Below are 25,620 nucleotides of genomic sequence, written 5' to 3' on the forward strand. Positions count from 1 at the left end.
CATAAATGTTCACAGTAAGTAATGGATCAAATCTGACATAATTGGGTATTTCGGCATGTATTTCCATATTTATTTCCTGATTTATTTCTATATTTATTTCCGTAGCCTATTTATTTATGCATTTCTTCTCGTCCAAATGATAACGAATGGATTGTCATTCAAACAATATTATGGCATCACATTATTGCCATTGGTTTATCGATAGTTTACCGGAGTGTATCGATCGACTCTGTAGGCCTAAACGTCTTGCTTCAACACCGGTTGTTTTTTTTACTACTACGGTTTACGTTAGTAGGGGCGATGCAGAACGTCAAGTCCCGTTACTTTCGGACAGATTACTTGTGAATGATGTGTTCCAGAAATTGAATCATGGTCTCCGTGGTTTGCATTGAAACTGACTAATATAGTTCTAGTAATGTTTTCAGAATCGAGCCAAATACAAAAATGGTCATTTCCACGACCCCAAGTTATGCCTGTACGACCCAGAGACGAGAGACTGGCTAACATAGCTGAAAATGCTAGTTTTTGCTTTGACGGTTTGTTCCGTGAATGGCTCAGCAGTTTGACTCATTTGCTGAATATTTCGCACCAATATTCCTGTTAGGACAGATAAATCGGACGCCCTTCTCACATACTGCCCGTGGAAGCTGTGGGGAGATTAACTGTGAATGTTAGAGTTGATGGTCTGTGTTTATTGTGAATACGTGCACATCAAGTCGCTGAATTACCCTGGATAAAAAAATAATAATAATTAAAAAAAACTATTTTGATTCATGAGGTGGTTTCCTCAAAAATTACATTTTAATAGAAATGTAAAATGTACAAGAAAATGTTTTTGTATATGTGCAGACAAACACAGAGACAGATCTGACACAGGTAATGGCAGTGAATGACTGCTTTGTCTTCTTTTTTTCACACATTTTGTTTGCTTGGAAGGTTTGCTCTTCTGAAGACGTCTTGGGGAAGGAGAAATGTCAAATGAAACAACTGTGGTTTGATGTAACTGGTGAGAAACACAAGGCAACCCTGAAAGTTAATTTTAAAAAAGAAAACCTTTGGCAAGACGCGCTTCTGTCCACACAGCCTCCAGCTTTCATGCCGTGTACGAGTCCCCCTGTTGTGCTGGGAGGGTTCAGTCCCACACTTTGACTCTTTCTACGCGGTGATTTAAAATCCCTCTGATTAAAATGGAATCTCCCAGCGAGCCTGTATATTTTACAAACAATTTGTCACTGAAAACAATTTATTCTGCTATGCAGAAACTAAGTCGGACAGAAACATTAATACCTTAATGCAGACAGTTGAAAACTAGGTTTTCCTCGGACGTGTGCCAGCACACAAGTTCTGCTTTTCTGCAGTTGCTTAGAAAGGGGGCGTACGAGGGGGGAGGATGGGGGGACTGATCTAGCAGAAGGACAGGCTAAGGAAGTTGGATGCCTGTTGCGGGTCCCAGGCCGGATCCAGGGACTCAGACGTGGCAGGTCTTGTAGTTGTTGGCCGGCATCTCGGCCACCAGCTCCCCCATCACCTCCAGAACACAGTCCTTGCAGGCCAGGATGGGCAGATCTATCAGGGACACGCCCGCTGGGGCCCCCCCCATCTGGGACATGCCTGTTCGCGGCCCGCCCGTACGGGGTACGCTCTCTGTGAGCCCACCCACTTGGGGCCCACCCATGCGGGGCACACTCTCTGTGGGCCCACCCGTTTGAGGCCCTCCTCCTGGGGGCCCACCCATGCGGGGTACGCTCTCTGTGGGCACGGTCGTCTGCTGCACACTTGTCTGGGCCATGGGGTTCGCAGGTAAGCCCCCATCCGGCACACCTGCGAACCGGTTGTAGGACGTGACCGTGTTCCGCTGAAACACACAGAAGGGGCGGAGCCATCGTTAGCCCCGAGTGAAACCCTGGCCCCTCCCTGTCAGCCCTTTGCTGAACCACCTGACCTGTTGCATCACTGCGCTGCTTGGCTATGTGTGTGGAGCTGTGGAGGGAGATGGGATCCCTCTTTATGGGTCTGCTCCTGGACCATAAAACCAGCCTCTAAAGGGCCAGAGTGTGTGTTTACCTGCCTTTACCTCCCTTTAAAGCAGAGTGTGTGTTTACCTGCCTGTACCTGGCTTGCGTGCGTGTGTCTGTCTGTCCGTGTGTCTGTCTGACTGTCTGTGTGTGTGTGCGCGCGTCTGACGTGCGCTCACCCGGCTGCCCTCTGGGGGGAAGTCTTTCCGGCACAGGTGCGCCATGATGCCAGCGGCGAGGGCGTCGCCCAGCACGTTGATCATTGTGCGGAACCGGTCCCTGGAAGGGGCGGAGAGAGGGAGCGGCGGAGAGAGGAAGGGGTGGAGAGAGGAAGGGGGGGAGACGAGATGGGGTGGAGATGTGCACAGTGAGCGCTCTGAAAGACCACAGGATACACATGACAACCATGTTGCGTACACGCATAATTTACATGAAGTGTGTTTCCAGCCCTAAGACAAGCCTAAGCTTTATCAGGATAGGGATTTGTTGCTGTCCATATTAATATTGACTATATTGGCTGTGTACACTTTTGTTATTGTTCAAAATGGGGAGATGATGGTGTAAAGACTCACAACACCCAGTCGATGGCCACGATGAGTGTGATGTCATCGGCCGGCAGGCCCACTGAGGTCAGCACGATCACCATGGTTACCAGGCCAGCCTGTGGTATCCCAGCAGCCCCTATGCTGGCGGCCGTCGCTGTGATGCTGGAATGACCAACAGACCAAGAAGATCAGAGATGATGGCTTCCCTCCGGTGGGGTTAACGGGATATTACAGCTCCTGGGGCCTGATCTTTATCTCCCTGAGCTGCTTGGCTGGTCGTCAATGGTGACCAGTTGGCCAAAATGCTTACCTTATGGTGACCAGTTGGCCGATGTGCTTGCCTTGTGGTGACCAGTTAGCCAGTGTGCTTACTTTATGGTGACCAGTTGGTCGGTGTGCGTACCTTATGGTGACCAGTTGGCCGAAGTCGAGCTCGTACTCGTTGACCTGGGCGATGAAGATGGCCGCCACGGCCTCGTACAGCGCTGTGCCGTCCATGTTGATGGTGGCGCCGACGGGCAGGACGAAGCGGGCGATGCGCCGGTCCACGCCGCAGTTCTCCAGCAGGCACTTCATGGTAATGGGGAGGGTCGCGGAGCTGGGGGAGAGGGCAGGGGGGTCACTAAAAATGCTAATTCCTCCCAGTACTGTGGCTCTTATTGAATCCGGGGTTGTACAGTCTGGACTTTTGAGTGTTGAAAGGTCTGCTGTACAAACCCTGCTGGTAGGCCCTTCTTGTGGGGAAATTAAGAACTGGAATTGCACCATCTACTGGCTGCTCTTCTGTCTACCCCCGAGGCTCCACAAATGCCCTTCTGATGTAACACACAGCTGTGCATGAATGTGCTGATCCTAGATCAGCTGATCAGTCCAACAGTAACCATTATGAGAGTGATGATCAGACTGATTTTAGACCTGTCCAAGCAGGCACGTTCTCCCCAGCTCCCAGACAAAGAGAAGCTGGTTTGTTTTCTTTTTTTTTTTTAGTTTAACTTGCACTGTATTGATCCCATGGGGAACTTTGTCCTCTGCATTTGACCCATCCTAGCTGCTTAGGAGCAGTGGATAGCCACAGTGCAGCGCCTGGAGACCAACTCCAGTTCTGAACCCAGTGCCTTGGTCAAGGGCGAAGGCAGGAGTGCATGATGTGTTTTAAGGATGGTAGTCTCACTGCATTAGAGAAGGGCGGTCTCACCTGGACGAGGTTGCCAAGGCGATGACGAGGGCCTGCAGGAGCCCCCGGATGAAGGGGAAGGGGTTCTTCCGCGTGAGGATAAAGTAGAAGAGAGGCAGCAGGACCAGGCCGTGCACACACAGCCCCAGGAGCACTGTGATGGTGTACATCCCCAGCTTCTCCCCAATCCTCTCGGGGTCCTCCATGTCCAGGATCTTACCCGCCACCAGGAACACAATCCCGAAAGGAAAATACCTGAGAGAGGGGGAGAGAGGGGGGGGAGACGGAAGGAGAGAGAGAGAGAGGGGGAGAGAGACGGAGGGAGGAATAGAGGGAGGGAGACTGACTGAGATTTAAGAATGCTTTTGACACAATTTAATCCTGAGAAAGGACTAATCACAAGTCACGTCCTTAGATAAAACATAAAACAGTCAGTTTACACACTGCATGCAGGCAGTTGTATATCCCCCTCCCAGGTATAAGAAACTGAAAAGGGGACTGACAGGGAGAGAGAGAGAGCGAGAGAGGGAGGGAAGGAGAGACAGCGAGCGATAGTACATGGCCATTTGCCTCTGTGCTGCACTACTAAGCTCCCCAAGATTCCCCATTGCAACAAAGACATGTGGCTTGATGGCGGTGTGTAATTGTGAGAGCTGATAACGCACCACATGGCAGCATTGATGATCTTCATCACGCACTCGTTGATACACTGGCACACGCTGACCAGGGGCATGCCTCGCTGCCCCATTCTGCCCAGCAGCAACCCTGAGACAAGAAACCAGGGTCATTGCAGTAGTCCACCTCATATACCCACTCTTCCCAAGTAATCTTTCTAATTCAGCTCAACTTCTCATTGAATGCTTTCCCCAAAAAATGATTTCTGCCACCAAAAGTTTCATTGAGGTTTCTCAGTCATGGAGATCACATCACCCAGCCCCCGTGTGACCCTGCAGCCTGGTTGGCTGGTGCTTGTTGGAGGGCGTGGCCTCACCCATGGTGGCAGAGAAGACGACGACGCCGAGCACGTTCATCTGCTTGCTGTAACCGGGGACGATCTTGTACTGGAACTCCGGGGCGGGGGTGAGCTCCAGGGACACGGCATGGCTCAGTTTGGGGTCGGCATGGTCCGGCATCATGTACACGTGGTTCGGCTGCAGGGTTTTATCAACCGCCTTCACCGTGTTCACCAGATCTGTTTTATACTGGACAGGGGGGGCCAAGGGGTCAGACGTCAGAAGTCAGGCTAGCTGTTCTTTCTTTTTATTGGTTAATTTCAGGGTGGCGTTTTGCTTACCTGTTGAAATGTTGCTTCGACCAGATTGGCTGGAATCATGTTCCTTGGAAAGAAAAAGATGAGAACTGTTATCAAACTGAGTGATTTGAGTCATAGGCTGTGCTTGATGGGGGGGGGAAAAAACAAAAACTCTTATTGTCTCCTTCGGGTTGTCCTCCCGCCCCCGGACATCTAGATGCGTGAGCGCTGTGAACTCGACGGGAACAAAGCCAAGATCCTGTACAGAGCTGCAGATCATCCTGCACATGTCTTTCCTGGTAGCAGCCCAAATACCCTACAGGTTCCCCAGTTGCCCAGGGTTACGTCCCTCTCTTTAGGATCTGTCCAATCGCTTATTTTATCCATCCTCATCTGCTCTGTCCTTGACTGACCTGGAAATCATTTGAGGTCTGCCATCTTTAAGGACATTCCAACCCATGAAATGCTCCTTGAAGGAGTTTGGAGCAGGGAGCTAGGAGGCCCCCAAAGGATGCTTGAGCAAGGAAGTATGAGTGCATCCTTTGCGGAAGTGTTTTTTTATCGGAATATGTGACGTTTAAATGATCGATCTGTGGATCCACCTCTCCCCATCTGCCACATGTGGCTTCAGACTGATGCTTGGGTGAACAATGACGTTCCATTATCCTAATACATGTTTCCTCCATTCCTCTGCCCTCGCAACCTCTGTTGGGGAAAGCTAAGGCAACGAGGAAAGAATGCAAGGAGGTAAAAATGAGCATTTGGAAAGAGCCCTTTAGACTCCATATGTGTTCCGCAATCTGCCAAAATGGGAGGGGCTACTGAGCGAGGGGTTAGAGGGGCTTTAGAGTTGGAGGTTAAGTGGGTTGTGGTGCTTTTAGAGTTGGAGGTTAAGTGGGTTGTGGTGCTTTTAGAGTTGGAGGTTAAGTGGGTTGGGGTTTTTTGGGTTACAGGTGATCTCTGTTTGGGCCTCTTGCTGACGATGATCGTTAAGCTGTGCACTGATCACAGAGGTGCACCCCTCTCTCCCCTCGCTCGCTCGCTCACTCGCTCATCCAAAGCCGCTCCCCTTTGTGCGCCATCGTCCCCCCGGGCTAAAATTAGCCCAATCCTCCGGGGATTTCAGCGGATGGCGTAGCTGGCCAGAGGCAAAGCACTGTGACACGGGACAGGGATTACTGTGGTCCCGGAACACCAAACACAGCAGGCGTCCGGGGTGAACAGGTCTAATCAGCTTTCCCTTATTCTCATACTTTCTGTTTTTTGTTTTGCTTTATTATTATGCTCATCTAAATGAACACACCTCTCCTGTTAGGAGTTGAGTCCTCAGATTCAAATGGAGTTTAAATGACTTAATTAATTTATCCGCGCACTGTTCAGATGGCCTGTAGGAATCAGGTGGAACCACATGTCCTAAATCTCCTACTTGATTCCCACAATGCAGTGCGTGTCACCAGCAAAGCTTTTTCACTTTCCACTGAATCATGTGTCACTCAGTGAACTCAAACTCAAAGTGAACTCTGCTGAACTCAAAAAGGAAACTTGGGGACACGGTACATCCAGTCCTGTGATTACAATAGCAGCTACCATTTTGGAGTTATCTTGCCAATCGTTTTATTGACTAAATGCTGTTTTTCAGTTAATAATAGCAACATTATTATTGTTGCTGTTGTTATTTGTAATATTACCGCATGACTGAAATGATCATGATAAAAAAGTTATTTATCTGTCTATATAAATCTATAGGATCCACTGAAAGGGTGTAATGTTTCTGTATAGACCCCATCCAATGTTGGAGACCGTTCAGCCCATCTGGAACTTAGTGATACATAATGAGAATAGGCCATTCAGCCCATCTAGAACATAAGACATTAGAACACATAACGGGGAGAACTGGCCATTCAGACCAACTAGGCTAATTTACCTACACTCTAGAGAGTATGCAGCAAGGTGTGGCTCACCTGATGAGGTCGAGTAGGGCGTCGGCTGAGGTCATGACGTGTCCGTTGCTGTGGTGATGGCTGTCCTTCTCGGCGCCGGTGCCGGGGTGTATGGTGGTCACCAGGACGATGCCCACGATGACGGCGATGAACGTGGTCCACAGGTAGTACGTGATGGTGAGGATCCCCATGCGTCCGCTGGCCTTGGTGTCCATCGCCGACAACCCGGACATCAAACTGCGTCAGTAAGGGTCCAGATTCAGTTTCCGTTTTACACGGGGTTCACTGGGGTCCACCAGCACGGGGGACGGGGGGTTCTGCTCGGTGGAACGTGGGGGACGGGGGGTTCTGCTCGGTGGAACGTGGGGGACGGGTGAAGGGTATCCTACTGGATCAGCAGTATGTACGCCGTAGGTTCTCCATAATGCAGCGTAATCATGTTTGGTATTACCGGAAAGCCAATGTCATGGGGAACAAGTTGGTGTCTTTGGTGGTGTGGTATAGTGGGCACTGACTAAAGATATTGATACCTATGAGTTGGCACCCAGCCAGATACAAAGGTTTGCCTGGTGTGATAGGCTTACAGAGATAGCGCAGGGGGGATCATTGCTGTACTAACATAACATATAAAAACGTAACATAATGACAAGAACAGGCAATTCAGCCCTACAATGCTCGACATTTTCACTTTAACCTGCTATTCCTTTTAGACTCTTACTGCTGCAGCCCAAGCAGTTTGAAGGTCCAACTTAGACATAAAACTCTGGATATCTGCTCTCCGTAGTCTCTCGCCTGTACGCTAGTGCCGTAGCAAGATACGCGATTGTGTCTATGCAGCCTACGCACCAGAGACACATCCACGTCTACCAAGATAGATAGTGATCTGTATAAAGCCACACTACTGGCAGATCATTTGCGGTCTCCTATGTGTAACAGTGAGTTTAACACGTTATTCTGGAGTCAGGTAACCGGGGTATCAATAAATTAATCCCGGGTAAGACTACATGCGTTCCTTCGTCACTCAGTTTTTTCCGTTTGATGCACGGGGGGTTCTGATTGGTAGTTCATGGGGGATGGAGGGCTCTGATTGGTAGTTCGTGGGGGATGGAGGGTTCTGATTGGTAGTTCATGGGGGATGGAGGGCTCTGATTGAGCGTACCTGGACGTGATGAGTGGAAGGATCAGCATTTTCAGCATGCGCATTAGCAGCTCCCCCGGGAAGGAGAAGTAGATTCTGGCCTGAAAAGGGGAAATGAGAGCTCTCACGCACCACAAAACAGATCAAAGGCAAGAGGGACTCCAAAAACATAGATTTTCTTTCTTTGAACATACTGAAAAAAGTGCAGAAAGTACGAACGTTTAGATCACTACGATCCTCACCAGTGTCATCAATTGACAGACACTTTTACTTCTAAGATCCAGAACTACGCACAAGTGGTGCTAGTTAGCCATTAAAGGAGAAAGTGAAAGTGGAGCATTTTTAAAAAAACGTTCAAAAAAGCAGGACGTATACATGTTACACTTCTCTAAATGACGTATGAGCAGTTCTGACTGGATACACTTATGAATACACCTATTAATCACTGATAACGGGAAAGAACAGGTATAAATACTAGGAGATAGAGGATTAAGAACAGATACAGACTACAGATGAGACTATTAAAAGCACTGTGATCAAATCCAATGATCTCCCGTCCTCATCTCAACCCGTCCACCCTGTGCTGCTGTGAAGGTACTGATGTGCCTCTCAGCTTCTCAGCTTTTCAGGTTGTTCATAGCTGGCCTGGCAATAGCTACAGACTCGTTAAAATAACCAAATACTCCTGTGCTTCCTCTCCACTTCACCCTCCCAACCTTCAATGGTAGGACGGTGACGCAGGACAATTCAAATTCTTTCAATGTAGTTTGAGTGTTCCCAACTTTCGGTCATTTTATGAGATAATTTGGTAGCATTTAGCATAATGTTTGTATGTTTACACTTGACTGGCAGATCTGCACATATTGCATGCAGGGTGTCATGAGGCTCAGGCTTTTTGTAGGTATAGTGAATGGAACTTACCTTGACGACTATTGACTATTCATTTGTCAACGTTAAACATCATCGATCAAAGGAAAGGTGCACATCCCTGAAGCTCACCTGCGTGGAGAGATTGAGGTTCCTGAGCAGGAATCCCAGACCGCAGCCCGTCAGCACGGCTAAGATGGAGAGCGTGAGCAGGCCGTTGTCGCGGCAGTATTCCCGGATCCAGCGCCAGAGCCCGAGCGTGCGCACGCTGCGCAGGAGCGTCTTCCACCGCTCCAGCGCGCGTCTCCAGCGGTCCGCCGCGGACGGCCCGGCCCCCCCGTCTCCGATCAGCCTCTCGTCCATGGCGACGACCCCCGACCCCCGGCTGGAGCCGACCTCAGTGCAGGCTCATGCGAGGCGTGTGTGTGCCGGAGCGATTGAGTAGTGGCGCGTGGACGGACGGGAGCTAATTCTCGAGAGGCGGCGTAGGCAGGAGTGCTAAGCTCTTCTGAGGACGGTGTAAGTGCTCCTGACGCTGCCGGTGACACCATGAGATTTAAAACAGGAGCGCGTTGCCCCCGCCCACGGAACGTGTAACCAGCTTTCCGGAGCCTCAGGTTGGGCCTGGGAGCGTCGATGGCCGGGTCTGGCCCTTCTGCTCACATAACAGGTGGAAGCAGCTCCTGGCACACCCCAGAAAAAAGGGGGTGCAGAACTGCAGGAAACCCCTCGAGCCTTTGGGGAGGGGAGAGGATGTAAGCTTTTTTTTTTCTGCAGAGATTAAACGGCTTGCGTAGCGTCTGGGGAAAGAGGATTAGCGCAAAGACGGGCCGCGGGTGGGGCGAGCGAGCCCGTGTCTGGCGGGCGGTGATATCCACTCGCTGCGGGCGTCCGGTGCGGTCGGGCTTTGGGTCTGCGTTTCCGCTCCCCTCCTAGGGGTCCCGGCCCGACCCCGGATCCTGGGCTGCAGCTCTCCTCCCTCTCTGGCCTGGCTGGTTGGTGGGCGAGAAGTTTACCAAACACTATCTGCACTTATTCTGCACTTCACAGATTTTTCCTTATTCTGTTTGTCAGACACCCGAATGAAAGAAGACCAGCACAGCACAAGCCTGAGTGCTTTAACAGAAAGCTGCGTTACACAGGGGTTTCACGGTCCGCCTGTGCGCTGGAGCACGTGCTAGCACACGAGGTACATACGTGTGTTCGTCTGTTTCACACGCGACCTAAAACCTCTTAAGACTTGAGCCTATTTTTATCTGTCCCGTCCTGTCTTCCTGTTCTTAGTTCTTTTTCCTTGTGTACCTTTGCATTCTGCAGTGCATTCTCTGTGTTCTGGGTGTTGAAGACTGTGTAGGTCTGACTGTCCCTTTAACCTTTTGATGACTACGTTATTTTACATTTTTTTTGGAATGTTCTTTCCCTCATACACTGTCAGTGTTCTAGAACTCTCGATTGCTTTTGGTTACCAGCAGTGATTGTTACATAAGCGTTAAGAACATTCTGATCATGTATTTGTGATTTCACACCTTAAAGGGTTAATGAGTGATATTTAAACTCATTAACGGGTACATTCTTTTTTTCCCTCCACCTGCATCGCTTCTTTTTTCTGCTTTGCCTCTCTCAAGGTTATTTAACCTCCTTTGCGTACTGGTGGACTTATTAAGGTAACTGTCGTTTTCAGACTTGGAGGCTTCGGAGACGGTCAAAGAAAGCGAGTCGGTCTGATTTCACCCTTAAGATTTATTTGGAAAAACGAGAGAAACATTAAACAGTTTGGCACGACAGGCAAAAAAAAAAGAAAAAACCTGGATTTGACTCCCATCTGAGTGTCGTTGTGGTTTTGCTCCAGTTCAGTTTAAGCACGGTGCCCTTCTCCTCACATGCCTGCGGTACAGCCGTGAACATACAAACAAAACATCCTGCTCTGTTAATTTCACAACCTTCTCTACACACTCCCTCGCTTGTTACAAACAACACTGCAGTGACTGAACTGGTTTGAGTAAGAAGAGACCTGAGAACAGCAGGTTTATCAGAGAGCGGCGGAGTACCCCAGGGGTATGATTCCAGTCCGGTTTGTTTTTGGGATGCTGTTTGGCAGTTCGGTTTCGGAAGCGTGTGACCAGACAGGATTAGTTACACACCTGAAGCTCAAACCGTGTAGCAGCAGCCAAGGTAGAGAGTGTCCAGCAGAGGGATGACCAGGCCGGGTAAAAGTGGCTTGTCCTGGGTTGGAGCCTGCTGTGGGTCATTTTGAGGTTGTACAGTTTTTGTGTTTTTGTTTGACTGTTCTCATGCTGTTCTTGGGTCATTTTCCTGTTCTTTTGTATTTTGTAGATGGGTAAGAAAAAAACAACTGGACCAAACATGCAAGTCATTTTTTTCCAAACCAAAAAAAAAACCCCAAAAAACTTTCCAAGTTCATTTAAACACCCTTTTCTTCACAGTTGCAAAAATTGATTCAAATGTCTACGGACAGCCTGCCTTGTCAAAATCCATCTGCCAAAAAAAGAGAGAGAAAAAAACCCACATTTACACATTCAGTTGTGTGGAATATGGAACAGAAGGGGCGGGGGCAGGGCTAGGCTGCTGGGCTGGGCTAGGCGGGGCTGGGCTGGGGCAGGGCTAGGCTGCTGGGCAGGGCTAGGTGGGGCTGGGGCTAGGATGCTGGGCAGGGCGGGGCTGGGGCTAGGCTGCTGGCAAGGCTAGGCGGGCTGGGGCTAGGCTGCTGGGCGGGGCTAGGCGGGGCTGGGGTGGGGCTAGGCTGCTGGGCGGGGCTAGGCGGGGCTGGGGTGGGGCTAGGATGCTAGGCCGGGCTGGGCGGGGCTGGGGCGGGGCTGGGCTGCTGGGCGGGGCTAGGATGCTAGGCGGGCTGGGGTGGGGCTAGGATGCTGGGCGGGGCTAGGATGCTAGGCGGGGCTGGGGCGGGGCTAGGATGCTAGGCCGGGCTGGGGCGGGGCTAGGCGGGGCTGGGGCGGGCTGGGCTGCTGGGCGGGGCTAGGATGCTAGGCGGGGCTGGGGTGGGGCTAGGATGCTGGGCGGGGCTAGGCGGGGCTAGGATGCTAGGCGGGGCTGGGGCGGGGCGGGGCTAGGCTGCTGGGCGGGGCTAGGATGCTAGGTGGGGCTAGGCTGCTGGGCGGGGCTGGGGCTGGGGCGGGGCTAGGCGGCTGGGCGGGGCTAGGCTGCTGGGCGGGGCTGGGGCGGGGCTAGGCTGCTGGGCGGGGCTTACTGACTGGCGTGTCAGGGCTGTTCCTCCTGGCTGGCGCTTGGCGGCCGGCTGCGGATGTGGCTCCTCAGCTGCTCGATGAGCTCCGGGTTCTCCTGCTGCATCTGCTGCGCAAAGTCCTGTCCCCTGCGCAGACACACAGGTGTGCGGGTGAGTACAGATGTGTTTTTGGGTGCAGGTCCCTGCGGGCGGGTGTGTTTTTGGGTGCAGGTCCCTGCGGGCGGGTGTGTTTTTGGGTGCAGGTCCCTGCGGGCGGGCGGGTGTGTTTCTAGGTGCAGGTCCCTGCGGGCAGGTGGGTGTTTCTGGGTGCAGGTCCCTGCGGGCGGGTGTGTTTCTGGGTGCAGGTCCCTGCGGGCGGGCGGGTGTGTTTCTGGGTGCAGGTCCCTGCGGGCGGGCGGGTGTGTTTCTGGGTGCAGGTCCCTGCGGGCGGGCGGGTGTGTTTCTGGGTGCAGGTCCCTGCGGGCGGGCGGGTGTGTTTCTGGGTGCAGGTCCCTGCGGGCGGGCGGGTGTGTTTCTGGGTGCAGGTCCCTGCGGGCGGGCGGGCGTGTTTTTGGGTGCAGGTCCCTGCGGGCGGGCGGGTGTGTTTCTAGGTGCAGGTCCCTGCGGGCAGGTGGGTGTTTCTGGGTGCAGGTCCCTGCGGGCGGGTGTGTTTCTGGGTGCAGGTCCCTGCGGGCGGGCGGGTGTGTTTCTGGGTGCAGGTCCCTGCGGGCGGGTGGGTGTGTTTCTGGGTGCAGGTCCCTGCGGGCAGGCGGGTGTGTTTCTGGGTGCAGGTCCCTGCGGGCAGGCGGGTGTGTTTCTGGGTGCAGGTCCCTGCGGGCAGGCGGGTGTGTTTCTGGGTGCAGGTCCCTGCGGGCGGGCGGGTGTGTTTCTGGGTGCAGGTCCCTGCGGGCGGGCGGGTGTGTTTTTGGGTGCAGGTCCCTGCGGGCGGGTGTGTTTCTAGGTGCAGGTCCCTGCTGGCGGGCGGGTGTGTTTCTGGGTGCAGGTCCCTGCGGGCGGGCGGGTGTGTTTCTGGGTGCAGGTCCCTGCGGGCGGGCGGGCGTGTTTTTGGGTGCAGGTCCCTGCGGGCGGGCGGGTGTGTTTCTAGGTGCAGGTCCCTGCGGGCAGGTGGGTGTTTCTGGGTGCAGGTCCCTGCGGGCGGGTGTGTTTCTGGGTGCAGGTCCCTGCGGGCGGGCGGGTGTGTTTCTGGGTGCAGGTCCCTGCGGGCGGGTGGGTGTGTTTCTGGGTGCAGGTCCCTGCGGGCAGGCGGGTGTGTTTCTGGGTGCAGGTCCCTGCGGGCAGGCGGGTGTGTTTCTGGGTGCAGGTCCCTGCGGGCGGGCGGGTGTGTTTCTGGGTGCAGGTCCCTGCGGGCGGGCGGGTGTGTTTCTGGGTGCAGGTCCCTGCGGGCGGGCGGGTGTGTTTTTGGGTGCAGGTCCCTGCGGGCGGGTGTGTTTCTAGGTGCAGGTCCCTGCTGGCGGGCGGGTGTGTTTCTGGGTGCAGGTCCCTGCGGGCAGGCGGGTGTGTTTTGGGTGCAGGTCCCTGCGGGCGGGTGTGTTTCTAGGTGCAGGTCCCTGCGGGCGGGCGGGTGTGTTTCTAGGTGCAGGTCCCTGCGGGCGGGCGGGTGTGTTTCTGGGTGCAGGTCCCTGCGGGCGGGCGGGTGTGTTTCTGGGTGCAGGTCCCTGCGGGCAGGCGGGTGTGTTTCTGGGTGCAGGTCCCTGCGGGCAGGCGGGTGTGTTTCTGGGTGCAGGTCCCTGCGGGCGGGCGGGTGTGTTTCTGGGTGCAGGTCCCTGCGGGCGGGCGGGTGTGTTTCTGGGTGCAGGTCCCTGCGGGCGGGCGGGTGTGTTTCTGGGTGCAGGTCCCTGCGGGGAGGCGGGTGTGTTTTTGGGTGCAGGTCCCTGCTGGCGGGCGCATGTAAACTCACGCTTGGATGAGGCCGGACAGGTCGTTCGATCCCGGCACTCCAGGGGTGGCGCCAGTTCCCTGGGAGCTGTACATTCCCGACATCATCCCCGACATCCTGAGCGACCCAACAGACCGGGAGACTGAACAACGTCCTCTCAACGTTCACACAACGCAGCCCCAACATCGCAACGTCCTCTCAACGTTCACACAACGCAGCCCCAACATCTCAACGTCCTCTCAACGTTCACACAACGCAGCTGCAACATCGCAACGTCCTCTCAACGTTCACACAACGCAGCTGCAACATCGCAACGTCCTCTCAACGTTCACACAACGCAGCCCCAACATCGCAACGTCCTTCAACGTTCCCCACGCAGCTGCAACATCGCAACGCTGTCCTCATCAACGTTCACACACGAGCACTCACATCGCCGTCCCTCAACGCTTCACACAACGCAGCCCCAACATCGCAACGTCCTCACAACGCTCACACAACGCAGCCCCAACATCGCAACGTTCACACAACGCAGCCTCAACATCGCAACGTCCTCACAACGTTCACACAACGCAGCTGCAACATCGCAGCACCTCTCTACACCAGATGGGTGAGCCCCAGCAGACCCGGCTTCCTGAGAAAATGCCACTCTGGAGAAGGTCGGTAAAATCTGATCTCACTCCTGCACATGCCTGAGCACTGGCAGCAAAATGCTGCTGAAAAGGTTTTACATAAAAACACTTATTTTGTGAATATTAGAGAAAAATTAGAGAGAAAAAAAAAAGTTGTTGGTTAACTTGAAGGATATCTGCTGTTCTCTGAGTTAACATGTTTTTTTTAAAAGTCTGACTTTCTGACTGGCAAACCCTCATCATCATCATCCTCCCTTGTGAATCCATGATGTTTCTGTAATGTGACCTCATGGCAACAATCAGGGCTTACATTATTTTACAGAGGAGAGATTTTAAAATTCCACTTACATTTGCTGAACTTGAGGGTTGTTCATTAGATTAGCTGCCTGAAAAAAAGCAATAATTAAAACGATTAGTCATTTTGGTAAGTTAAACCAATCGGTTTTAGTGCTTTGTTGTTGAAAGCTGCTTTAGAAGCCACAGTGTCTCAATGGGAGAAGCCAGGCAGCTCCCCACAGCAGTCACGGCACTACCTAATTTCACCACTAGATGGCAAGAAATCACTGAGCAGCACCTGCTACAGAAGCCATTTTTTTCCCCTTACCATGCTCATGAAATTAGGGTTACTTAGGAATCCAGCCAGATCAACTCCTGCTGTCTGAAAGAGAGAGAGCGAAATCAGTCACACACAAAACGGCTGACCACACATCAGACCACAGAACTTGAGTTTTCAAAATTGCGGATAACTTGCATACTTACTCTGTTTAATTCCCCTCTGTTTTATTATGATAGTTTGTACTACAACTTAGAATAGTACTACAGTTCTCCATATTTATGTTACTCGCATGAACATCTGATTTCATTCACTTGCACAGTGGCTGAGTCCAGCCAGACTTGCACTAAATTCCTATGTTACAGTCTCTTCTGTGTGTAGTCACAGTTGTTTTCCACAAGTATTGTAAACAGGAAAAGCATCAGCCAGTTCAATAATACTATGCAGTAGTACAGTGCACCCCAAGGCTGCTCCTGGAGATCTACCCTCATGTAGGTTATCATTCCAACTCTAATTTGGCACACCTGATTCTGCTAATTAGCAGCTGAAGGAGATCTCTGGCTGTTGAATGAGGTGTGCTTCGTTAGGGTTGGAGTGAAAGCCTACAGGACAGTAGATCTCCAGGGACAGGGCTGCGCAGCCCTGGAGGTAGCGTAATGTTTCAGGGAACTGGGCTTGTAACAGAGAGGTTGCAGGTTTGGCTCCCAGGTGGGGCACAGCGCAGACTCACTGGGCTTGGCATCTCCTTCATCTTCTGCTCTGCGATTTTCAGGTTGGATTTGTAGGTCTCGTTCTCTGGGTCCAGCTCCAGGGCTCTTCTGTAGTATCCCACGGCCTCCGTGTGTTTGTTTAAACTGGCTAGGGCGAGCCTTTTACACGCACGCACACACACACGCACACACACACCCACGCGCGCATACACGCACACACACGTGTGCACACAGGGATGCGCACACACACACACACACACGCGCGCATACACGCACACACACGTGCGCACACAGGGACACAAGTAAGACATTAAATGGACTAGGACCATGCAGTTCCACAGTCACCCTACATCGTTAGACACACACACTTTTTAAATTTTCACATTTCCAGCACACAGCCGGAGTATACAGGAAACAGGATTACCGAATTTAAATGCCTGAGCGCCCCACTGCAGCACTGGCGTCTGTGCGTCATTTCCATACTAACCTGTCCTGCCTGCACCAGGGGCCTGTCTGCTAGCTGCACCTCAGTCAAATCCTTATTTAAAACCGTTAACCCCGTGGGCCGCAGGAACAGTCCTGCACATTAACAAACGGCTTTGAAAGGAAACCTTAAAAAGGTCACTTTCTACAACCTTCGGCCATTCCAACAAAATTCCTCTTTTGAGAAATGGCATGGGAAATGTTTTACCAGCTTTCTGACCTGTCAGACAAGATCAGACTGAAACCACAGAATGTTCAGCTCTGGCTTCATGATATAGGTCTAAGATCACTGGGGCAGTTATGGGGTTCACTGGCCCTGGGGCAGTTACGGGGTTCAGTGGCTCGAACCCCTAACCTTCCGGTCGTCAGTCGGCCTCTCTGTAAGCTGAGGCGCCAGGCGTCCCCAAAATGAGACCTGACAGGCTGATTCTGAGACTACAGCAGCTGTCAGCAGACACTCAAACTGAGGGAAACACCCCCCCCCCCCCCCAAAATAAGAGTCTCTGGTGGGTGTGTGGCGGGACGTTTTTTCGGTGAGCGCTCGTCCCCTACCCCATGCGGCCGTAGGCCTTGCTGTAGCTGCGGTCGATCACGATGGCGCGCTCGCAGTCCGACACCGCGCCCGCGTAGTTGCCCATCTTGCTGTAAGCCGCGGCCCTGGAACGCCCCAAAGAAAAGCGTTACCGTGGAGACGGGAGCGCCCCGAACGGGCGAGAACGCGTTACCGTGGAGACTCCGTACCGGTTGCAGAAGTAAACGGCGTTCTCGGGGTTCAGCTTTATGGCTCTGGTGTAGAATTCCGCCGCGGCGCCAAAGTTCTCCAGCTTCATCTGCTCATTGCCTGGGGGGGGCAGGGGGCAGGGGGGCGCATTAGATTGTTGGTCCTCTCATCGGTGTGGGGGAGGAGTGGAGTGGTGAACAATCACACTGAGCTGAAATATATAATGCGCATGGACACACACACACGCTCACCATCTGATTTGAGTCTCTCAGCCCGTGCGAGCTCTTCCACGGTGGGCTCATGTAGGAGCGGGTTCTCTTCCACCTGGGGGGGCTCTGCATCTGGCACCTGAAACACACACACACAGAGCAGTGAATATTTTCACACACACACACACACGTACAGCCCAGAGCTTCAACATTTACATTCTCCACATTTACATGTGAGCCGGGTCCCTGGTGTTCTTCTGTGAGGAGCAGGGCACTGTCTGTACTTCCAGTGCTTTCTATAAACCTGGGCATTCACTGAAGCACACCCCACAGTGACCAGCCTGACGAACGCACTGCAGCCCACATCCCTCACCGCTGCAGCGCACATCCTCACCTCGCTTGTGGCAGACGCAAATATCTCCGGCAAACTCTTGGACACGGCCAGGCTCTGGTCTTCAGTGGACACGCCGAACGCCGTCTCTAGACACTGAACGGCAACTGAGACGCCGGAAACAAAAGCAGTTTTTTTATTAAATTATTTTATTATATATATATTTTTTCCCATTTTCTCCCCAATTTAGTCATTATACCAATTCCCTGTGTGCATCACGGTCCTGGTCGATGCGCTCTGTCAGTCTGGGGAGGGTGCAGACTACCACATGCCTCCTCCGATACATGTGGAGCCGTTAGCCGCTTCTTTTCACCTGACAGCGAGGAGTTTCACTGGGAGAGCATATATATATAAAATAAACCCACGATTCCAACATTCAAGAAGATTCAGAAGGTCCGTCTCTCTCACCTTCTAAGCTCTCCTGTGCATCGGCAGACAGCTCGCTGGAGCGCAGCTGGCTGTGTAGAAACTGAATTATAGAGAAGGCGAGACGTTTCGTGTCGGCCATCTTTATCTGACGCACTGACCCCTCTCAGAATGCAGTGTTTGGTGTGGTGCCCTGGGACAGACATTAAAAAAAAAACATTTAATAAAACTATATAATATACACACGTCACACATTTGAGCAGAAATGCCAAACACGTGCCAAAAGCTTGCTGCCTGCATTTCAGTTGTGTTTACCACATACTGGCATATCCACAACATAGTTAGTGTAGACAACTAGTTAAAGTGCCCCTTTTATCTCAGTAATGTTTCCAACTGAGAAATGTACTGACACTTGCTGACTGCAACTGAATTGCAGCTACCAGCACGATCGAGGGACCTGTTCAATCTTCGACAAATTTCTCTACGATATCCGTATTGTGTAAAGCAACAGCGATCTATCACTGAACGTCAGAATGAAAGACTATGGCAACAGAATCTTACAGTGGCATGCGTAAGGAATCCACAGAATGACAGCATGAGCTGCTCTGGCGAGCATGCGCCGTCCAGCTAGCATCATGAATTTACAGGAACTTGGAAACGATGCTATATTTGGCAGAACACCACGACTTCCCACTAACACGCGATTTCGTTTATGAAAACGGCCCAGTTCACGCAGCCAGCAAGCCCAAAACGCAAGGCTGTTGCTCTAGCTCGCTGTCTACTTAGTCTGTGTTCAGCTTGGTAGCTAAAACCGTTCACCCCAGAAACCAGCTTTTTAAAACTGTCAGATGGCTAACGTGGTGAGCTAGTCATTTATTTTTGATAATGAAAAGAAAGAAGCATAAATCAACACTAACGAGAGACTTCCACCTATGTGTGCTGGTCGCCTTTTGTTAGAACTGTCAAGCTGACTCGCTTACTGGCGACCTAGCGAACACATGCCCGAAAAACAAAGGCATTTCCAGTTAACGTCGGCTAGCAAGCTACTGTGTCGCTCAACAAAGGATCGGACAAATTTACGCGGCGTCCCTTCGCCATTTCTGCTTGCATAGCTGACAGTCTCAAGCTGTGCGTATTCGTTGCTGTCGTAGCTTTTTGTTAGATTTTGGGATTTGTGTTGGAAAAGTTCATTCTTACCTCCTGTGTCCTCGGGTCAGTGCAGTTCTCTGGCATTACGTGCGGGACGCACTGCGTCACCTGTCAAATACGTCAAACGTAAGATGGGCGTGACCAGACCGCCACAAGGTACCCTTTTTTTAAATCAAGATGGTGTAATGCATTGTGTCACCCTATGTTATCACCACTATTACCGCTATGCTACGTAAAATACGCTACTGCTGTTAATGGCTATAATTTAGACTCCTCATAATTGAACCCTGTGTGACCCAGACATTGATGTAACGGAATCTTTTAAACACTTAAAACCTTGTTGTAGGAGGCCTCTGGATAGTGAAATGATTAAATCTAATACTAAAGACTAGGCCTGTTTGAATGGCTAATGCATGACCTGTAATAGTTTTCGTTGCGAGAAAACCTGAACATTATAACAACTACCATAATTGCAGAAACATGCATTAAGTCCATAATAATGCATTTTTATTTTTCATGCATTTAATGTTTGTATAATCTCGGACACTGAGGTTAACACCACTACTCTTTGAAAAAACGCCATGGGACCTTCAATGAGCACAGGGAGTCAGAATCTGAGATCAACATCGCGGCACAACGCCATCTACAGTATGCTGCTGGGATGCTGGAATTTATTTGGTCCAGAAGGAATACTGCCCCCTGCTGGTAAAAAAAGAAAGAAAGAAAAAAGAAAAAAACACTTGTTCCTGCAGCTTTGTTTCGCGTTCTCTGGATTGGGACACAGCACACTTGATGAAATGAAAAGGACCTTCTGTGCCCCAAATTCATTTCAGTTTGGGGAGCATAGCATTCCAGGAGTCAAACACAAAACCTTGACAGAATTCGTTCACATCACTGTGCAATTACAGCAGTACCCAAATTCTTCTGTCTGGAACAGGGGTCTGTTACCCTGGTTCTAGACCATTTCATCGAGTACAGTTAAGCTGATATGTTAATAATAATTTATCTGATATGTGGCCAGTCTAAGAGAGCTTAAAATGTAGTGTAAAGGGAGTGTAAAGGTTGGCACTTAATCAATCAATTGAAATGGAGGATTACAAAGTTATTCCACCTCACCTGGTTACTTGGGTCTAACATTGTTTACTAAGTTTAAGATGGGAACAAAAACTACCAGCTATTGTGGCTGTCCAGGACCAGGGTGCAGTACCAGTAGTCTATGTAGTAATGTTCTGAGACTGCTGTCTCTGAGCCCTGTCTCTCTGCTGCCCCCTGCAGGAGAACTCTGGTAAGCAGCAGGACCTGGTAGCATGTGAAGGGCAAGCCAAATTTGTGCCACGACAACACGGCAAAGTCCAGCAAGAAGGCCTCAGTGTTCCTGGGTATTTACTGTTCCTTCCCTTAAAACACCTACACATTGTAAGAAATCTGTCTCTGATGCCAATATGTATTCTGGCCACACATTCCCTTGATCTTATCATTATTACAATACAGTGGGTACAATGGTAGAACAGCGACCGTGAGTGAGAGATTGGGAACCACCCGAGTCAACAGACATGCTAATACAATCACAGCAGGAAGGCCAATACTCTACGTCCTATTTGATGGGTGTCACAAAACTGACTACATTATTCTTAGAATGTGCATTCAACTGCTGATCAAAGCTTCGAAAACGAATGAGAAGCAGCCGCTGGAAAAGTTTGTGCTTCAGCCAGACTCTGTTGAATCCGAAGTGTCATTCGTACGCTTTGTCACTGCCGGTATTGAAAATAAACTTGTATGTTTTATGTTGAAAATAAAACTGTATATTTTCATCACGTTCGAGAGACGTCCTTTTTTTCCTTACAACTGACGAGCCACCCAGCGAGGAATTCGGAGGAAAAAAAGAAAAAAAACGGGGACACTAAGGTAAGAAACGCGGTTTCTTCTTTCATGCTGCTGGTTTGTATTTTAGGGAACCCCCTCGTTTTAAAAAAAAAAAAAAAAAAAAAAACCCTTGAAAGGTGTTTTAAGGACTGGGACAGTTTTGTTTGTTTTCACATACTGGCAGTAAGAGTTTTAATTCCGACACACTGGAATGAAGAATAACTGGATCGTGCTCGACGGAGCGTGGCACTGTTGTAACTTGTAAAATAGTATTCCGAAAGTAACTGGAATCCTCGACCTGTGTCCGAAGTACTATAACATGGTAGCTGTTTGTCTTAAAGCAACTAGATAATGCAACGGTTAGAACAGTGGTTCTCAAACTGGGTCCTGGGGGACCCCTGTGTATGCTGGGTTTCAGTCCTGGGGGACCCCTGTGTATGCTGGGTTTCAGTCCTGGCCTGTACTGGTTGCCTGGGGACCCGTGTATGCTGGTTTCAGTCCTGGGACCTGTGATGCGGTTCATTGCACCTCACAGCACCAGAATTAACAGCTTAATTCTTAGTCTTCATGTTTGACGATTCAGAAGGGCCTGTGGTGCCACCTGATTCTACCGATCATCACTAAAGCATCTAACATTGATCATAGATCGGTCAGTGTGTGACCCACACTGTCTTCTGATAAGATGGGACAGCTCTAACATGAAAGCACCTAATTAAGAAAAATTAGCAGCTTGTTAAAATTCTGGGATTGCTGTTGAGGTTGGAATGAAAACCAGCATACACAGGGGTCCCCCAGGACTGAGTTTGAGAACCACTGGGTTAGAACATTGACCTAAAGTAACTGGTCTGTAGAATTTATTGGTTCCCAAGTACTGGGACATAGATTCTTAAATTTTGTGTAATTTGAGTAGTAAAAAATTATTCTAATCTCTCACTCACGTGATTAGATTGCAAATTTTTTTCTCGAGTCAGGAACGCTGGTTTAGCACTATTGTTCGTGTATTATGTGTAACTATAAATTAGAGGTTGTGGTTTAGGTACATTGCTAAACATGGCAAACGCAGTGTGCTTGAGGGGGTAGAGAACCAAGTCTTACGAGTGGGCATCGTCTCAGTTTGAAAACGATCCAGAATTACCTAAAAATAAGGAAGGGAAGATTGCAACAGCATTGCAAGCGATTCTGGCATCTTACAAAACGACTAAAAAGAGATGTAAGGAAAAAAAGACGTCTCTCGAACGTGATGAAAAAGTACAAAGTTTATTTCCAATACCGGCAGTGACAAAGCGCACGAATGACACCTTGGATTCAGCAGAGTCAGACTGAACCACGAACCTTTCCAGAGGCTGCTTCTTATTTGTTTTCGAAGCTTTGATCAGGAGTGTTGAATGCACATACCAAGACGGATGTAGTCAGTTCTTGTAACACCTATCAATTAGGCCGTACTGTATTGGCCGTCCTGTTGTGATTGAATTAGCACGTCTGTTGACTTGAATGGTTCCCAATGTTTCACTCTCAGTCGCTATTCTACCATTGTACCAACTGTATTGTGATAATGATAAGATCAAGGGAATGTGTGGCCAGCAGACATATTGGCATCAGAGACAGATTTCTTACAGAGATTAGACGCTGTAGAGATAGAAAACCATAATCTTCAACAGGAAGTCACAGAGAATGCAGTTACTCTTAAAAGTTATAAAGCGAATGCAACACTTAACATGGAGATTCAAATAAAGCTGAGGCAGGAGGTTGCAGAGCTAGAAGACAAGAATCAGAATCTTTACATTTTACTCTTTCGGTTTGAGCACTCATGTGTCGCATGAATGAATGAACACGCGATTTCCCTCACTGTAACGTGATTTCCCTCACTGTAACTCTGATCATTGCATTATATGTTGCCATTTAGCAGATCTGCTTATGCAGAGTGACTGTACATAGATTATATTTTTACATACAATCGCTTTGGACAGCTGGGCATTTTAAGGAAGTAATTCAGCACCTTGCTCAAGAGCACAACAGCAGTGCCCCTAACGGGACTCAAACCCGCAGTCTTTCAGTTTGCACTCCCAGTTCCCTAACCATTCCAGTACACTGCTGCCACATAACCATTTGCGTGTTTGACTAACGCGCACAAAATTTGCATACGCAAGACAAACAGACCTCATATTTATACATGACTGTCCTCTTTATGAAGTATAAGTTTACATGTATTCATATTCATTCACCGGCTTACATCCTGAGCCAGTGACAGATCAGTGTGTTTTCTAGAACCTTCCTGGCTTTGTGTGACATCATTAGAGAGTGCCAAAGGGATGGGACGTTATAAAACGAGGTCAAAGTGCAGGTGGTTTAAAAATTGCAGGAGGAGGGGGAGGTTAGGGGAGGTTTCCCCTACAGGAGGAGGAGGAGGTTAGGAGCGGTTTCCCCTACAGGACAAGGGGGAGGTTTCCCCTACAGGAGGTGGGGGAGGTTAGGGGCGGTTTCCCCTACAGGAGGAGGGGGAGGTTTCTCCTACAGGAAGAGGAGGAGGTTAGGGGCGGTTTCCCCTACAGGAGGAGGGGGAGGTTTCTCCTACAGGAAGAGGAGGAGGTTAGGGGTGGTTTCCCCTACAGGAGGAGGGGGAGGTTAGGGGTGATTTCCTCTACAGGAGAAGGAGGAGATTTCCCCTACAGGAGGAGGGGGAGGTTTCTCCTACAGGAAGAGGAGGAGGTTAGGGGTGGTTTCCCCTACAGGAGGAGGGGGAGGTTAGGGGTGATTTCCTCTACAGGAGAAGGAGGAGATTTCCCCTACAGGAGGAGGGGGAGGTTAGGGGTGATTTCCCCTACAGGAGGAGGATATTTCCCCTACAGGAGGAGGGGGAGGTTAGGAGTGGTTTCTCCTACAGGAGGAGGGGGAGATTTCCCCTACAGGAGGAGGGGGAGGTTAGGGGAGGTTTCCCCTACAGGAGGAGGGGGAGGTTAGGGGAGGTTTCCCCTACAGGAGGAGGGGGAGGTTAGGGGCGGTTTCTCCTACAGGAGGAGGGGAGGTTAGGGCGGTTTCTCCTACAGGAGGAGGGGGAGGTTAGTGGCAGTTTCCCCTACAGGAGGAGGGGAGGTTAGGGGCAGTTTCCCCTACAGGAGGAGGGGGAGGTTAGGGGTGGTTTCTCCTACAGGAGGAGGGGGAGGTTAGGGGCGGTTTCTCCTACAGGAGGAAGGGGAGGTTAGGGGCGGTTTCTCCTACAGGAGGAAGGGGAGGTTAGGGGAGGTTTCTCCTACAGGAGGAGGGGGAGGTTAGGGGCGGTTTCTCCTACAGGAGGAGGGGGAGGTTAGGGGCGGTTTCTCCTACAGGAGGAGGGGGAGGTTAGGGGTGGTTTCTCCTACAGGAGGAGGGGGAGGTTAGGGGGGGTTTCTCCTACAAGAGGAGGGGGAGGTTAGGGGCGGTTTCTCCTACAGGAGGAGGGGGAGGTTAGGGGTGGTTTCCCCTACAGGAGGAGGGGAGGTTAGGGGCGGTTTCTCCTACAGGAGGAGGGGGAGGTTAGGGGCGGTTTCTCCTACAGGAGGAGGGGGAGGTTAGGGCGGTTTCTCCTACAGGAGGAGGGGAGGTTAGGGGTGGTTTCCCCTACAGGAGGAGGGGGAGGTTAGGGGCGGTTTCCCCTACAGGAGGAGGGGGAGGTTAGGGGAGGTTTCTCCTACAGGAGGAGGGGGAGGTTAGGGGCGGTTTCTCCTACAGGAGGAGGGGAGGTTAGGGCGGTTTCTCCTACAGGAGGAGGGGAGGTTAGGGGTGGTTTCCCTACAGGAGGAGGGGAGGTTAGGGTGGTTTCTCCTACAGGAGGAGGGGAGGTTAGGGCGGTTTCTCCTACAGGAGGAGGGGAGGTTAGGGTGGTTTCCCTACAGGAGGAGGGGAGGTTAGGGGGGTTTCTCCTACAGGAGGAGGGGAGGTTAGGGGCGGTTTCTCCTACAGGAGGAGGGGAGGTTAGGGTGGTTTCTCCTACAGGAGGAGGGGGAGGTTAGGGGTGGTTTCTCCTACAGGAGGAGGGGGAGGTTAGGGGCGGTTTCCCCTACAGGAGGAGGGGGAGGTTAGGGGTGGTTTCCCCTACAGGAGGAGGGGGAGGTTAGGGGAGGTTTCCCCTACAGGAGGAGGGGGAGGTTAGGGGCGGTTTCTCCTACAGGAGGAGGGGGAGGTTAGGGGAGGTTTCCCCTGTTAGAGGGCCTGACTCGCAGTAACTCTATGAATTCATAAATATTTCAGTCTTTAAATTAATGACATTATGTGAGTTGATTCGTCTGTTATGGTGTTTAGTTTGAGTGTGACGGAGACAAGTTTAGTCCAGAGTTAAATTTTTCCATTTGTTTTTATCACGGGGGATTTTGAACAAGCTTTACTAGTTGCTACCTTAACCTTACAATCATTCAATCATAAAACAACCAACAAAATCACAGAAATGGGCCTACGATGCCCTGCATTGCCTGCTTTCTGTTTCAGTTAATTTACTGAGAGCTTGAAATAAACAGAACAACTTTTTCAGGCCTAAGTAGTTATA

At 50.9% G+C, this 25,620-nt stretch overlaps 3 protein-coding genes across 7 annotated transcripts in view; 1 reads left to right on the forward strand and 2 right to left on the reverse strand.

Moving 5' to 3' along the window:
• LOC135257829 (receptor expression-enhancing protein 6-like) overlaps positions 1-25,620 on the forward strand; it is a 39,570-nt gene that overhangs the window by 1,686 nt on the left and 12,264 nt on the right. Inside the window, exon 2 of one of the 3 annotated variants that reach the window (XM_064340990.1) lies at positions 20,517-20,620. The exons of 1 other annotated variant lie outside the window; for it this stretch is intronic. The gene's annotated coding sequence lies outside the window, so the exon portion shown is untranslated. Of the gene's footprint in view, positions 1-20,516; positions 20,621-21,085; positions 21,147-25,620 lie in introns of those variants that run through there. One more of the 3 variants, XM_064340992.1, reaches the window with a different exon arrangement.
• LOC135257804 (excitatory amino acid transporter 5-like) lies at positions 780-9,628 on the reverse strand. Of its 2 annotated transcripts, XM_064340952.1 has the most exons (11): positions 9,064-9,607; positions 8,086-8,165; positions 6,948-7,163; positions 5,029-5,071; positions 4,726-4,936; positions 4,400-4,499; positions 3,756-3,989; positions 2,964-3,158; positions 2,588-2,722; positions 2,195-2,294; positions 780-1,855 (listed from the first exon to the last, which is right to left on the reverse strand). In XM_064340952.1, exons 1-11 carry the CDS (start codon positions 9,292-9,294, stop codon positions 1,469-1,471), a joined length of 1,932 nt encoding a protein of 643 aa, XP_064197022.1. In that variant the 5' UTR covers positions 9,295-9,607; the 3' UTR covers positions 780-1,468. The 2 variants fall into 2 exon arrangements, with proteins under 2 accessions (XP_064197022.1, XP_064197023.1); XM_064340953.1 differs by lacking the exons at positions 4,400-4,499; positions 4,726-4,936; positions 5,029-5,071 and having other exon boundaries at positions 9,064-9,628.
• On the reverse strand, positions 10,654-19,397 carry LOC135257819 (small glutamine-rich tetratricopeptide repeat-containing protein alpha-like). Of its 2 annotated transcripts, none has more exons than XM_064340974.1 (12): positions 19,290-19,397; positions 18,135-18,285; positions 17,730-17,833; positions 17,378-17,474; positions 17,147-17,246; positions 16,958-17,062; positions 15,943-16,081; positions 15,264-15,317; positions 15,008-15,045; positions 14,052-14,147; positions 12,162-12,280; positions 10,654-11,427 (listed from the first exon to the last, which is right to left on the reverse strand). In XM_064340974.1, exons 2-11 carry the CDS (start codon positions 18,232-18,234, stop codon positions 12,169-12,171), a joined length of 945 nt encoding a protein of 314 aa, XP_064197044.1. In that variant the 5' UTR covers positions 18,235-18,285; positions 19,290-19,397; the 3' UTR covers positions 10,654-11,427; positions 12,162-12,168. The 2 variants fall into 2 exon arrangements, with proteins under 2 accessions (XP_064197044.1, XP_064197045.1); XM_064340975.1 differs by having other exon boundaries at positions 12,158-12,280.

Source organism: Anguilla rostrata, chromosome 6, assembly GCF_018555375.3.
Source record: "Anguilla rostrata isolate EN2019 chromosome 6, ASM1855537v3, whole genome shotgun sequence".
Taxonomy (NCBI): Eukaryota; Metazoa; Chordata; class Actinopteri; order Anguilliformes; family Anguillidae; genus Anguilla; species Anguilla rostrata.

Excerpts from the sequence above, each read along its gene's own strand:
- LOC135257819 (XM_064340974.1), bottom strand. The coding sequence starts at position 18,234 with ATGGCCGACACGAAACGTCTCGCCTTCTCTATAATTCAGTTTCTACAC. Across the intron at positions 17,247-17,377 it reads TGAGAGACTCAAATCAGATG|GCAATGAGCAGATGAAGCTG; the intron begins GTGAGCGTGTGT and ends TGCCCCCCCCAG. Across the intron at positions 12,281-14,051 it reads CTGTCCGGCCTCATCCAAGC|GGGACAGGACTTTGCGCAGC; the intron begins GTGAGTTTACAT and ends GTGTCTGCGCAG.
- LOC135257804 (XM_064340952.1), bottom strand. The coding sequence starts at position 9,294 with ATGGACGAGAGGCTGATCGGAGACGGGGGGGCCGGGCCGTCCGCGGCG. Across the intron at positions 7,164-8,085 it reads CTTCCACTCATCACGTCCAG|TTTGATGTCCGGGTTGTCGG; the intron begins GTACGCTCAATC and ends TTACTGACGCAG. Across the intron at positions 4,500-4,725 it reads CGTCTTCTCTGCCACCATGG|GGTTGCTGCTGGGCAGAATG; the intron begins GTGAGGCCACGC and ends TTCTTGTCTCAG.